This window comes from Pogona vitticeps, chromosome Z, assembly GCF_051106095.1.
Source record: "Pogona vitticeps strain Pit_001003342236 chromosome Z, PviZW2.1, whole genome shotgun sequence".
Lineage (NCBI taxonomy): Eukaryota > Metazoa > Chordata > Lepidosauria > Squamata > Agamidae > Pogona > Pogona vitticeps.
Window position 1 is genome coordinate 369517 of NC_135799.1, and position 15848 is coordinate 385364.

The 15848-nt window shown below is 43.3% G+C and overlaps 1 protein-coding gene across 1 annotated transcript in view; it reads right to left on the minus strand.

Annotated features, from left to right (window-relative positions):
* Positions 1-2138: 2138 nt before the first annotated feature.
* The window catches only part of LOC144585072 (uncharacterized), a 42385-nt gene continuing 28675 nt past the window's right edge, over positions 2139-15848 (minus strand). The window contains exon 2 of the mRNA XM_078382558.1: positions 2139-4924. Coding sequence (XP_078238684.1) covers positions 3513-4589 — 1077 coding nt within the window. The 5' untranslated portion in view covers positions 4590-4924 and the 3' untranslated portion in view covers positions 2139-3512. The remainder of the gene's footprint in view (positions 4925-15848) is intronic.

Consider the following 15848-nt stretch of genomic DNA (forward strand, 5'->3'; position numbering starts at 1 on the left):
TTCCTGGGTACCAAGGCATTTCCTCAGAGATGCATGTCTCAACTGCCAGACTTGTAAATTAATTTTGTGCTTACCTCCCAGCGACCAATCACAGAGCAAGGACGGCGACATGCAAGACACATGATGCAAAGCAGATTTAATGCCATGGAGGGAGAGAAATAGCGTATTGTGTATAAGGACCTCATGTTTAAGACGACCCCCACTTTTCCAACCCAAATAAGATTTGATTGCTGCTTTCCCCCTCCACTTCCTAAGCCCCATGAAAGATGGATCAAAGGGATGCGGAAGTGGAGGGGGAAAGCAGCGACCTTAGAAAGTGCAGGGATAAAGCAGTGATGAAGTGGGCTTATGAAGTGGAGGAGCAAAGGGCTCCTGCAGCCCTTTCATCGCTGCTTTACCCCACCACTTCCTAAGCCTCACGGAAAGCAATGATCAAAGGGCTACAGGGTCAAAGACCTGTGACCCTGCAGCTCTTTGACCCCTTTCCCTGTACTTCTGTGTATAAGACAACCCTCAATTTTTAGTCTAAAGATTTTAAATAAAAGTGTCATCTTATACACAGAAAAATACGGTAGATCTGCCTTTTCCACAGGTCCTCCCCTCCTGATGCCAGTTGTTAAAGGCCCAGTGAAAGCCACCCACACCTATAGCCACCCACATGGAGGTTTTATTGTAATAGTATAATAATCATCTTAGAGCTGTACAGCTGGATGGGGCCCTCCGGATTCATGGCATCCAGCTCCTGTCAAGGAGGCACCTCTGGGGAATTATCTGAACTGACAACCACTGGCTCCACAGCTGGACCAAAACCACAGAGCAATCCAACTCATTTATCATAAATTTAAATGACTTTATAAAATTATAAATATGCATATTTAAATTTCTAAATATGTATAACATATATTAATTTATAAGTATATAATGTTATATATTATATATTAAACAAGTTTAATTTATAATGTATATATAATTATAAAATATTTATTACTGGTTTGATTGTCAGAGTTTTCCCCCGCTGCTACCCATTTTTCTCCATACTTGTACTATATGCTTTAAAAAAAATCAATAGAGACAAATAAATGAAGTTCTCTTTATCATGATGATGATGAGGAGGAGGAGGATCGATGGGGCCCACTGTCTCCTCCACTCACCAAAGGCTAGATGAAGTGAAATGGATGGGCAATACAACTCAGGGCCTCAGTAGACAAAACATGCTGATTCCCTATTGAGAAGGAGGATGCTTCAAATAATTTTTTTTAAACCAGTCTGTTTATCCAAACACACACACTTGACTTAAACTATGTTTGGTGCATTCGCTTGCTTTTCGCAGTAAAGAGTGAGATAGCATGGCTTTGTTTGCCCATCGGATGTCTCCGGCGAGTCGCCCAGAAAGATTAGCGTGCCTCAAGGGATGGTTTCCTATCCTTCCATTGCACATTCAGATCTGAGCTTCTGCACATCCATTTTCTTGCACACTCTGAAGCCACCTGTTCCCACAGATCAGAAAATTTACTTTTCCGGACTACAGTTCCCTGAAAGCTCAACTATTCCCCCAACTCATACACACCTCTTTTGAATTCCTCCTCTCTTCCCCCCTTTCAGCTAGCATAAAACATGCTTTATTAATCACGACACATAAACATGCATTTTCTCACCCTGGGGAGTGCAGAGCACAGAATCCTCATTGCTCCCATCCTGGCAGTCAAGAGACCAGTCGCAGATATAACGCCAGGGAATGCAAGTCCTGTCCCCACATTTGAACTCAGTGCTGGAACAGGAATTGGGTTCACGGCCAGCAATTGGAAGCAAAGGAAAGAGGAGCAAAGAATCAGTGCCAGAGCTTACCACCCTTCCCCGTAAGACAAGTGGGAAATCCCCCCTTACTATGTGCTTAATCCTGGAAGTACCCAGTTGCAAGTAACTAATTACTTTTCAGGTAAGCAAATGTAACTTTTGAGCATAATTAGAAACCATCAGTTGTTGCATTGGAAAAGTAACTGCTTATATTAAAAAGTGCCTTACTTTCTCAAATCTGTTCTTCTTATATAATATCTTGTTATTGCGAACCCATGCAGAATCCAGCAGAGTTAATATTTTCAGGTCCAGAAGACAAAATAAATCACGCAGACACGTTCAGCTTCCTCCAACATGACATGTGTATTTACAGCATATATACAAGTGTAAAAAGCAACAGCATGACAGCATGACATCATCAAATGACGGTGGTGGTACATGTTCTCTATACAGTAAATATATATACAGTTGAGCCTCTGCTCTTATCCAATCACAGTAGGTGTTGCATCATCCAAGGCACCACCTCTCGAGAATCACTGTGACTCAGCAAATTACATACCTGTATAACATGGCAGCTCATTATTACTTCTGCTCTGTTCTGTTCAGGCCTGTAAATTTTCAGTATTCTGACATATCTCACATAGATGCCCTCCAACCCGTTTTTTCAAGAGTTTCCTTTTTCCTTTCCTTTTCTAAAAAGGCTTTTAAAATGTTGAAGATGATGGGGGGAGGGGGGAGAGAGAGAGAATTGGAGGTCAGTACAGTAGAGGTGAAGACAGTAAGCTATTGCTAGAAGGGTGGGAAGGTTTCTGGATGAAGAACCCATGGATTCATATCTGGGAGAGGATGATGATACCAAGAGAAGAGGCAGAAAGGGGAAGGAACCCTCGCTTGGCCATGAAATATTTTCTGAAGGGTAAACAGGAGAGAAGAGGATGGAGAGTCTATTCTAGAGACTCTCTGTGCGTGGACCCATCTGTTGTGGGTTTTTTGGTTTCTTTGGCCATGTTCTGAATGTTCTTCGTAACATTTCACCAGTCTCTGTTGTCCCGCAGGCCGGGGCAAAGAGGCAGTCACAAAAGCAGCAATATGAGGGAGCTAGACGGGGAACAGATTGTATTTGTCTTCAGTGTGGAAGGGATTGTCACCCTCGAATTGGCCTTCTCAGCCATACTAGATGGTGTTCCAAGTCCTCCATACAGAGCATGATACCAAAGTCTCTCGAGACTGAAGGATGCCTAATCACTAATTCTATGATAACTTTAACAAAGTTTTTGACCAAGTGCTCCATGATCTTCTAATTGATACAGATGGCTAGGGAATCATATTCAGAGGGTGATGATTAATGGCTCCTTCACTAACTGGCAGGAGGTCACAGGTGGGGTATCCAAGGCTCAGTCCTGGGCCCGGTGCTCTTCAACATTTTTATTAATGATGTGGATTGGGGATGCAGGGAATGCTAATCAAACTTGCAAATATCACAAAATTGGGTGGACTAGCCAATACATTGGAAGATTGAAAAAAATCAAAATGAGTTTGATAGGCTGGAGCCCTGGACCGAAAGCAACAGAATGAAATTTGACAAGGAGAAGCACAAAGTACTGCACAACAGAAAAAGAAACCAATTGCGGTTACATGGATCAGCAAAACTATGAACGAGAAGGATATGAAAAATGTCATGGATCACAAGCTAAATAAGAGCCAACAGTTGGATGTGGCTACAAAAAATGCAAATGCATTTTAGCCTCACTGTGAATTCTTTGATGGGAACTCAGGTGACTGTTCCTATTGAAGCTGTTTCCACATTCCATGCATTTATATGGTTTCTCCCCAGTGTGAATTCTTTGATGTACACTCAGTTGACTGCTACAACTGAAGCACTTCCCACATTCCATGCATTTATATGGTTTCTCTCCAGTGTGAGTTCTTTGATGGTTACTCAGGGTAGTGCTTTGACTGAAGCTCTTTCCACATTCCATGCATTTATATGGTTTCTCCCCAGTGTGAATTCTTCGATGTACACTCAGTTGACTGCTACAACTGAAGCACTTCCCACATTCCATGCATTTATATAGTTTCTCCCCAGTGTGAGTTCTCTGATGGGAACTCAGGCTACTGTTCTGTCTGAAGTTCTTTCCACATTCCAAACATTTATATAGTTTCTCCCCAGTGTGAGTTCTTTGATGTCTACTCAGGGAACTGCCATGACCGAAGCTCTTTCCACATTCCATGCATTTATATGGTTTGTCTCCAGTGTGAGTTCTTTCATGTCTACTCAGGGAACTGCTGTGTCTGAAGCTCTTTCCACATTCCATGCATTTATATGATTTCTCCCCAGTGTGAGTTCTTTCATGTCTACTCAGGGAACTGACGTGACCGAAGCTCTTTCCACATTCGATGCATTTATATGGTTTCTCCCCAGTGTGAATTCTGTGATGTGAATTCAGGCCACCACTCTGACTGAAGCTCTTTCCACATTCCAAGCATTTATATGGTTTCTCCCCTGTGTGAGTTCTTTGATGGGAACTCAGGTCACTGCTGTGACTGAAGCTCTTTCCACATTCCATGCATTTATATGGTTTCTCCCCAGTGTGAGTTCTTTGATGGGAACTCAGGTCACCACTGTGACTGAAGCTCTTTCCACATTCCATGCATTTATATGGTTTCTCCCCAGTGTGAGTCCTTTGATGAGAAACAAGCCTACTGGTCTCACTGAAGCTCTTTCCACACTGTAGGCATTTATACTCTCTCTCACCTCTCAGGGATGTTTCACGTGAAGTATAATCACTGTGCATTGTGATGCTCTTTCCTTGTTTAATGCATTGAATTTGTTTCTCATCTGGGTGCACTTTGTCAAGTCTATTGTCATCTGAGGCACCCCTGAATGTTTATCTGCCCAGGGAACCTTTTCTCCTTCCTTTTCCCTGTTGATTTTTTCAGATCATCAGAAGTGCATCAACATCAATAGCAGGAGAAGCTGGAGATTTCTTTTCTCCTCTTTTTTTCTGGCTTCCCTTCTTCCCTTTTATGCCTTTTAAGTGTGTTGATTTTCTTTTTTGGTCCTTCACATTTTTCTTTTCCACTGAAAGAATGATTCGCTCCACAGAATTGCATTTGTCTTCTTATTCACCTGTTGTAGGAAGACAAAGAGATGAAAGAGGAGTCCTATGTTTAAAAAGGGGAGCCAGGGAACTGCAGACCTGACACCTTAACAATCATGTAAGGGAAAAATCTGGAGGAGATTACAAAGCAGACACTCTGCAAACATCTTGAAAACTGAAAGCCAATAGAGAAAGATGGAAATAATTGGATGTATTTAGCTTTGAGAAAAGAAGCCTCAGGGGAGAGACATAATAGAACTCTTTCCTAAATATGGGCCTGAATTAATTTGGATCCCACCGACAAAATTCATATGCGGAGAATTAGAGGTGCAGCACATAAACTCTCCCACACCTCACAGGCCAGGCAGAGCCACTTCCCAGTCTGGAACACTGACAGAGAAGAGGGACCCTGGTGGCGCATGACAATTCATGAGTGGACAGACCGACCAAGGGTGTATGAAGAGGTTATGAATTTTGTTGGTGGGTTGGAATTAATTTGGGCCCCTCTCTCCTTTTTGGATATGACAGCACTGAGCAGGGGATGGGACCTGATAGACAGATAGCCCCCTTCACAATCAAATTATTCTTTCATCCATCATCACGTCTGTGGGACTCACAGTTGCACGATGGGAGATGTTAGGAATGTCCTCTTCATTCCTAATCATCTTTGCTGCCCTGTCAGGCTAAGCAAAATAACACAGGGATAGTTTCCACTGTGCTCATTAACCTTAAGAACAGCACCCTCCCAAAATGCAATTACAGCCTCTTCCATGTGCCTCTTCAGATGAAACTGTGGCAAGTTCCAAAAATTTCACAAAAAACTAAAACACATCAAGTGCTAAAATGATTCCACCACTCCTGCCATATCAGATAAGCCACTCCCATCATTTTAAAGGTGCTATACCACTAGGGGAAGGGGGCAACTTGAGTTCCCAGTTTCACCAGCCTTTGAAACCTAGGCTGAGTGAAACCTAGAAAGTGTGGAAACAGAAAATATGGGCAAGCTTCTAACCCTAGATTCCCACTTATCCCCTTATTTGGGGACAAAATACTGTTGACTGTGTACTTTAAGCCATGCAGACTATCCTGACCAAGTAGGACTCCTGAAGAATAAAAATATCCCCCATCGCTCAGTGGCCAAGGCAGTTTCTTTAGACACTCAAACTCTTGTTTCCCGGAGGATCACACTTGGGTAAAATACAAAATGAATCATAGAATTATAGAGAAATGAAGTTGCAAAGATTTAATTGTACCACGCTCCCCGTGGTTCATAGGGAGACTCAGACCACCCTGGTGGTACCTAATCATCTACGCATCTGGGTGATGCACTGGGCACATGACCTGCTGGCAGCTGGACACTTTTGATGTCACGGGTGAGACAAAGGTTCTTTTGGCCAAAAATGACGAAGGAAATCGAGGACTTTTGTAAACTGTGTCTGGAATGCCAATTAACTCAGCCTAAGGTGGGGCCAGGGGCAGCACTAATGCTGACGCCCCTGGTGGACCGTCCCTTTGATAGAATTGCTATGGACATAGTAGGACCGCTGACCAAATCAGCAGGGGGACATCAGTACATCTTGGTTATTATCGATTATGCCACCCAATACCCGGAGGCCATTCCCCTCAGGTCTATGACAGCAAAGGTGTTGGCCAAAGAACTGTTCAGAGTGTTTTCTAGGGTGGGCTTCCCAAGGGAGGTATTGACGGATCAGGGGCCTAATTTCATGAGTTCTATGTTTAAGCAGATCTGGGAAATGTTGGGGTGAAGCCTCTTAAAACCTCCATCTATCACCCTCAGGCCAACGGCCTAGTAGAAAGATTTAATTGTACCCTTAAGGGCATGCTGAGAAAGCTGGTGCTTGAGAAGCCAAAAAAGTGGCACACTTTTGTGAACCCTTTAATGTTTGCACTGCAGGAAGCCCCACTAGCTTTGATGGGCTTTTCCCCTTTTGAGCTGCTGTATGGGCGGCAGATTAGGGGTATTTTGGATCTGGTTAGAGAAAAATGGGAGGAAGGGAAAGATCATTCACAAAATGAGTTACAACAGATTTTGGACATGAGAAATAACTTGGGGCTGGCTTGGGAGGTGGCCAAAGACAATCTGGGCCAGGCGCAGACCAAACAAAAGGCACGATTTGATCAAAGGGTGAGGCTGCGGGAGTTTGAACCTGGGCAGAAGGTATTGGTACTCCTGCCTACAGAAACCTCTAAATTTTTAACTAAATGGCATGGCCCTTATGAGGTAAAGAGGAGGATGAATGACATTGATCATGAGGTGGAAACCCCAGATAGGAAAAAGAAGTATCAAATTTTCCATGTCAATTTACTGAAAGCATGGATAGATCGGGAATGCCTGTATGTTGATGTGGAAGAAAAACTGGGGCCCAAAAGTTATGAAATGCCAGTGAGAAGGAAGTGACGATTGGGCCCATGCTAGACCCTAGACAGAAGAGACAAGCCTTAGGGCTAAAACAGGAATTCCCTAATGTGTTCTCAAAGGTGCCTGGACATACTAAGTTGGTAGAACATGCTATAGAGACAGAACCTGGAGTGGTAGTGAGGGATAATGGCAGGACCTGGCCAAGGCATTTAACTGAGGTAATGGAGAAGGAACTGGATGAAGTGCTAAAGCTGGGAGTAATAGAACCAGCTAAGGGGCCATGGAGAAGTTTTCCGGTCATGGTACCCAAACCTGATGGGACCTTTCATTTCTGTATCGACTTCGGTAAGGTCAATGCTGTTTCTAAGTTTGATGCCTACCCTATGCCAAAGGTAGGGACCTGTTGGATCGCCTAGGTCAGTGGTTCTTAACCTTTTTGAAAGAAACACCCCCTTGAGCCACTGAGGAACTTATCATTGACCCCCTCCCCACGGTGATATTTATTTATTTATTTATTTATTTATTTATTTATTTATTTATTTATTTATTTATTTATTTGTTTATTTGTTTATTTATTTATTTATTTTAAGACACTTAAATCCAATGACCCCTGAAAACAATATTCAATTGCAAGAAAATGAAATGCCCCCCAAAAGTAACATTTAATGATTTAGTTGCAAGTGAATTTTAAGACACAAAAAGAAATATAAAAAGGGCATAAAAACAAACCGCAATGCAGGAACTAAAAATTTCAAGACGAAAACTCTGAAACTAAATTAAGATTGGAGGAAAATATATATTCATATATATTCATGTAAAAAGGCTGCAGCCATCTTCACAGGTTTGGCTTGCTCCAGCGCCCCCTACCGCCCCCATTCTGCTCCAGCACCCCCACGCCGCCCCCTTTTGTTCTACCACCCCACTGAAAAATGAAATCGCCCCCTGGGGGCATTATCGCCCACGTTAAGAACCACTGGCCTAGGTAACGCCAAGTACCTAAGTTCCATCAATTTGACAAAAGGTTACTGGCAAATACCACTGAGACCCCAGGATAGGGAAAAATGGCTTTCTGCACCCCAAAAGGATTATTCTAATTCATCAAAATGCCTTTTGGGTGGCGTGGGGCAGCGGCAACCTTTCAGCGGCTTATGGACAAGCTGCTGGACCCTCATCGCGAATGGACAGCTGCCTACATAGACGACATCATTGTATTTAGTCAGACTTGGGACGAACATCTCAACCATCTAAGAATGGTATTGTCTGCATTAAGAGAGGCAGGTCTGACAGTAAACCCCAAGAAATGTAGGATTGGGCTACCCAAGGTGGAGTACTTAGGCTTTAAGGTAGGCCAGGGTGAAATTCAACCCCAGGATGAAAAAGTAACAAAGATCTCCAACTGGTCCCACCCTCATACAAAAAGAGAGGTTCAGCAGTTCCTAGGCTTAGTGGGGTACTATCAGCAGTTCATTCCCCAATTTGCAACTATAGCGGCCCCGTTAACTGATTTAACCTGGAAAAGTGCACCTGTGAAAGTTCCATGGACCCATTCTCAGGAAAGGGCCTTCACCACCCTCAAGGAGATAATTAGCGAATTGCCTATAAGGTTTACCCCTGATTTCAATGTGCCTTTCACTCTGTTCACAGATGCTTCAGACTGGGGATTGGGAGCAGTGTTGGCCCAAGTTAAAGAAGGGGTAGAGTTTCCAGTCCTATATCTGAGCAGAAAGTTAACCCCAAGAGAGCAGAGGTATGCAGTTATTGAAAAGGAGGCACTGGCTATTAAATGGGCTACCCATTGTCTGAGGTATTACCTACAAGGCATCCCTTTCACCTTGGTAACTGACCATGCCCCTCTCCAGTGGCTGAATTGCATGGAGACCAATCCCCAACTTACCCGCTGGTATTGAGCTCTGCAGTCCTTTTCCTTCATCGTCAAGTACCATAAGGGTTGCAAGCATGCTAATGTCAATTATTTTTCTCAGCAGGGACCATGGGTGTGCAGTGAGGAGGAGCGGATGGCCCTCTCAAAGGGGGGTATGTGAAGTCCCAAAGCCAAGACAGGAGGCATTTCTGGGAGTGCTGTCACTCCCCGCAGTTCATAGGGAGACTCAGACCACCCCGCCACCCTCTCCTCCTAGGAAGGAACATCGAGGCACAGATACCCAGGAGCTGGAGGAAGCCTCAAGGGATAATGGGTGGAAACATCAGGGAGTAGATACTTGGGAACTGGTGCTGGAGATGAGGGGGTTAAATGTGGCTACCCAGACTGACTGGGAAAAGGCGGGAACAGCCAACGGCCGGTAGTGGAGGAGGGAATAGGAGACATAAGAGCTGCCCGGGACGAAATACCAGGGGGTTGGGAGAAGATATGGGTACAGGACTCATGGACTGGTAAATGGGAACAAGTCCGCATGCCACATGCCGAGGCTGAGAAGAGACACCGGCAAGGACTCCCCCAAAAACCATCTTACTGGGGTGAGTCTGAGACCAAAGAGTGGAGGAAGAAGCTGCATGAGGAAAAGGAACAGATTGTGAGAGAACAAGAGGCGAAGCGAGCATGGCATCTGGAGGAGCTCCGGAAGATGGGCTGCTACCCAGACCGTGGCTCGAGCAGCCGGGAGAGGGATCCCCTATGTGGGGCTGGCTCGGAGATGAGGAGACCCTCCCGCTTCTAATCCCAGACGACGATGAGGGGGAGAACCAAGATCCCGGGAAAGTGTTAGGAGGGCCTTGGGACTTTAATGACGTTCACCAATAGTTCATGGACACCCTTGCGAATTCCATTTCAGCCGCAAGAGACATTTGAAGCATGTTGAAGTTTCAATACTGTGATGAGATGGGTTTTTGAGATAAAATCTTTTAAAGGCATATGGGTTTTGTAATTAAGAAATAAGCCAGAGAGGTTCCATCTTGTTTCTTTGTATAAAGTATCTTTGCTATGCTGACAAGTGTTTTCCAGGTGAGCCGAGAGAATGTTATTCTGGGAGCCTGAGAAAGGACTCTGTGTGATTAGATAGATGGGAATTGTTGTGACTCTTTGAGAAATCACCGTAAACCCAAATAACATCTGGTGCGTATGAGAAAGAAGTCATGTGGTGCAACAGGACTGTTTGCCTAGTAACAAACTCTGATTGGATGACATCGTGGGAAGGTGCGATGAGCCCTTGCCAGTTACTCTTGAAAAAAGAACTTTTTGCCTATAGACATTGTCTTTCCAAGACCGACCTTTCAGTGATTCGTGACCTACTCTTCAGCCATTTGGGACTCACCCTAATGTCTTTCGAGACAGGCTGGTGGCCTATCTACATGGACTGGTTTCTATACTTTGCTGGATTACTTTTGGACTTATGGGATTTTTCCTAAGGACTGTGCATGGACTATTTTCTATGGACTGTTCTATGGAATATTCTTTATGGACTTCTTTTCTTGGAATACTCCATATGGACTATGCTCTTGTAATGTTGTAAGGACTATGGTATATTTACTGGATTTTTCTTTTCTAAGGACTATGGGACATATAATGGATTTTTACTTTTGTTTAGGGGTTTTTATTCTATAGGATCACTGAGGACTATAGCCTTTTTATAACCTACTTGGATTATTTTGTTTTACTAATGATTTCCTGGACTGGAACTGTTTTGATTCTTTTTAATGTCTTTTTGTATTTTTAATAAGGTTTTTGAATACTTTTCTATTTTTCATGTTTTCTTTGCCTTATTATATCTGTGTAACTAAACAGCACAATGCTAGTTTATTTGTTTTGGTTTAATTTGGCTTAATAACATGCTTTTTCTTTAATAAAATAAAGATTATAAAACTCAATTGGTTTTCTGAACAGTACACTTGTCATAGGGTCATCTGAGAGTGCTGCCTCGGCCTAGCTTACTTAGAGTCCTGTCAGTGGTGCAAGTTAAGTCTAAGGACTACAAAGCCCACTTGACCTTTTCACAATAATATCTGAAAGTACCAGGGTGTTCTTATGTGGGCAGACTTGCGAGAAGGAGTGTTGTATCATGGCTAGCTGAATTTGGACTCTTCAGCCCATTTTAGCATGTGCAAACTCCTGATTGCTCTCTGTCCAAGCTTACACATGTGTTTTCGAACCCGTGTTTGCTTACAAATACCGGTTCCAGAGTTAATAAATACAGAACAGTTGTTTGATGAAAAGCAGTCTCGTGGTTTATTTGAAGAAAAGGAAGGCCCTAAAACCGAACCTTTACATGCTTCTATTAATGTAGCCTGAAATAGAATTTGCCCTTTTTGTAGTCACATCACACTGTTGGCTCATATTTAGCTTGTGATCTACAACAATCCTTCTCGCTCATGGTTTTGCTGAGCTAGGTCTCCCCCACCTCGCAACTGTGAAATTGGTTTCTTTCTCTGAGGTGCAGGACTTTGCAATTATCACTGTTGAATTTCATTCTCTTGCTTTCAGTCCAGGGCTCCATCCTATCAAGGTCATTGTGAATTTTGTTTCTAGGGTATTAGCTATTCCCAGAATTCAGTTCACAATCTGGGGCTCCATCTTGACCTGGCACTCATCATGGAGACCAAGGTAGTGTCAGTGGTCTGTACCACCTATTTTCATGTTCGGTGGATTGCCCAGCTGTGTCCTGGTCTTCATGTGGGGGCCCTCACCATTCTGGTCCTTGCGTTTGTAGTCTCGAGATTTGACCACTGTAATGCTCTCTATGTGGGGCTACCTCTGAGATTGATGCAGAAATTTCAAATGGTGCAGAACGTGGCAGCCAGACATCTTCCAGGGGTGAGAAAACACCTACTATGTCTGCCCTGCATTGGCTGCCCTTCATTTCCGCATTGAATTCAAAGTACTAACGATGACATATAAAGCCCTGAATGGTTTAAGAATATCTGGTGGAACGCCTCCTCCCACCAGATCTACCCGAATCACACGCTTCAGTCAAGATGGAAGGCTGAGGGGCCTAAAGCTGAGGGAGACCCAAAGAGAATGAACAAGAAAATGGGCCTTCTTGGTAGTGGCCCCTCACCTTTGGAACAGTCTCCCCCCAGAGATCTGTCTGGCTCCGTTGCTGGGTGTTTTTAAGAACCAACTCAAGACCTGGATCTTTAGGCAGGCTTTCTCTCCTGTTAATACCTGATTTATTGTTAGCCTTGTGGTTTAAATGTTGTTGTTTATTTTATTTTATTATCCTTCTATGTTGTCACCCACCCAGAGTAGACTTCGGTCTAGATGGGTGGGATATAAAATAAAAAATAAATATTCTCCCCAATTTGGTATCATCTGCAACTTTGACAAAGTTCTCTGCATCCCCAATCCACATCATTAATAAAAGTGGTCATATTGACCAGATAGGCGGGGTACAAATAGAATAAATAAATAAAAATATTGAAGAGCATAGGACCTAGGACTGAGCCTTGGGGTAGCCCACATCTGACCTCCTCCCAGTTAGAGGACCCTTTAATCATCATTATCTGAGTACAATTCTGTAGCCAACTGTGTATCCGCCTGGCCCTTGATCTACCTGGCCCACACCTAGTTAGCTTACTAATCAAGATATCATGTGGCACTTTGTCAAAAGCTTTGCTAAAGTGAAGATATACAGAAGTCAAGATATCCCTGGGTCAGCAATACTATAAGCAAAAAAGATCAAGGAATTGTCATAGATCACAAGCTGAATATGCACCAGCAGTGTGATGCAGCTACAAAAAAGGCAAACACTATTTTGCAGGATTAATAGGAAGGGAGTCTCCAAATCCTGCGAGGTTCTGTCTCTATATGGGAGTACTGTGTCCTGTTCTGGACACCGCACTTCAAAAAGGATACTAAGAATTTGCAGCAAGTTCAGAGGAGGCCAAGAGTGTTCCACCAATGGAGGCATTCAAGAGAACATAAAAACATTAAAAAAAGCCCTGCTGGATCAAGCCAAGGGCCCCTCTAGTCCAGCATCGTGTATCTCACAGTGGCCCCAACAGATGCCTCTGGGAGCACATGAGACCATGAGATCCCTGTCTCCTGATCCCCCTCTCTTGCATCTGGCCTTTGCGGGGACCTTCCTTTTAAGCCTGGAGATTGTACATCCCCATCCTGACTTGTCCTCCTGGAATCTGTCCAATTTCCTTTTTGAGGTATCTACGCCAGATGCCATCACCACATCCTGTAACAAGGAGTTCCAAGGACCAATAACACGCTGGGTCAAGAAATATTTTCTTTTCTTTGTTCTCAGTCTCCCAACACTGCTAATGAAGTGGTTGGGACAAAGCCGGATGGACGTTCAGCTCTGGATGTGCATGGAAGTGAAAGAAAAGTCTGATGTGCCAAAGAAAAATACTGCATAGGAACCTGGTATTCAAGATATTTGAACCTTGATAAGCTGGATGTGGTCAAACAGGAGATGGCAAAAATAAATATTGACATCCTGGATGTCCGTGAACTAAAATGGACGGGAATGGGTGAATTCAATTCAGACGATTATCATATCTACTATTGTGGGCAAGAAACCTGTACAAGAAATGGAGTAGCCTTCATAGTCAACAAAAGACTAGGAAAAGCTGTACTTGGATATAATCTCAAAAATAATAGAATGATTTCAATACGAATCCAAGGCAGACTTTCAGCATCACAGTAATCCAAATTCATTCACCAGCCACGGATGTTGAAGAGGCTGAAATTGACTAATTCTATGAAGACTTGCAACACCTTCTAGAACTGACACCAAAGAAAGATGTTCTTCTCATTATAGGGGATTGGAATGCTGAGGTAGGGAGTCAAGAGATAAAAGGAACAACAGGAAAGTTTGGCCTTGGAGTTCAAAACGAAGCAGGGCAAGGACAAATAGAGTTTTGTCAAGAGAACAAGCAGGTCATTACAAATGTTTTTCCAGCAACACAAGAGGTGACTCTACACATGGACATCACCAGATGGGCAATACCGAAACCAGATTTATTATATTCTCTGCAACCAAAGATGGAGAAGCTCTATACAGTCAGCAAAAAGAAGACCTGGTGCTGATTGTGGCTCTGATCATCAGCTTCTCATAGCAAAATTCAAGCTTAAACTGAAGAAAGTAGGAAAAACCACTGGGCTAGTCAGGTATAATCTAAACCAAATCCCTTATGAATACACAGTGGAAGTGAAGAACAGATTTCAGGAACTCGATTTGGTGGACAGAGTGCCTGAAGAACTATGGCTGGAGGCTTGTAACATTGTACAGGAGGCAGCAACAAAAGCCATCCCAAAGAAAAGGAAATGCAAGAAAGCAAAGTGGCTGTCCAACGAGGCCTTACAAATAGCAGAAAAGAGAAAGGAAACTAAATGCAATGGAGGTAGGGAAAGTTACAGAAAATTGAACGTGGAATTCCAAAGAATAGCAAGGAGAGACAAGATGGATTTCTTAAATGAACAAGGCAAAGAAATAGAGGAAAATAATAGAAAGGGAAAAACCAAATAGTTTGCTGTTCAAGAAAATTGGAGATATTAAAGGAACATTTTGTGCAAAGATGGACATAATAAAGGACAAAGAATGCAGGGGCCTAACAGAAACAGAAGACATCAAGAAGAGGTGGCAAGAATACACCAGAATTATACCAGAAGTAATTATACCAGAAAGATTTGGACATCCTGCACAACACAGATATCGTGGTTGCTGACCTTGAGCCAGACATCCTGGAGAGCGAAGTCAAGTGGGCCTTAGAAAGCTTGTCTAACAACAAGGCCAGTGGAGGTGATGGCATTCCAGTCAAACTATATAAAATCTTAAAAGATGCTGCTGTTAAGGTACTACATTCAATATGCCAGCAATTTTAGAAAACTCAACAGTGGCCAGAGGACTGGAAAAGATCAGTCTACATCCCAAAGAAGGGCAGTGCCAAAGAATGCTCCAACTACCGTACAATTGCACTCATTTCACACGCTAGCAAGGTCATGCTCAAAATCCTACAAGGTAGGCTTCAGCAATATGTGGACCCAGAACTCCCAAAATACAAACTGGATTAAGAAGGGGCAGAGGAACAAGGGACCAAATTGCTAACATGCGCTGGATTATGGAGAAAGCCAGAGAGTTACAGAAAAACATCTACTTCTGCTTCATTGACTACGCAAAAGCCTTTGACTGTGTGGACCACAGCAAACTATGGCAAGTCCTTAAAGAAATGGGAGTGCCTGGCCACCTTATCCATCTCCCGAGAAACCTATATGTGGGACAGGAAGCAACAGTTAGAACTGGATATGGAACAACCAATTGGTTCAAAATTGGGAAAGGAGTACGACAAGGCTGTATATTGTCCCCTTGCTTATTTAACTTATATGCAGAATGCATCATTGTAGCGAGCACGCTGAAGCCTCAATTATCTCAGGCCTCCAAGAGGTGCTCACTCTTTCCACTCAGTTGCTGCCACCAAAATACCATTTATTCAATGAGGCATATGTCACTTTAAAACTAAAACTTGTTTATTTGATCAGTAATATATAATAGGTAAATCAACAGTTGCTAATCAATCTCTCTCACTCACTCAACTCTCTGGCACGCAGAACCCTACACTCACTGACTTACAGGCCCACAGAATCATAAATCTCTCACATATCTCTCCCCATC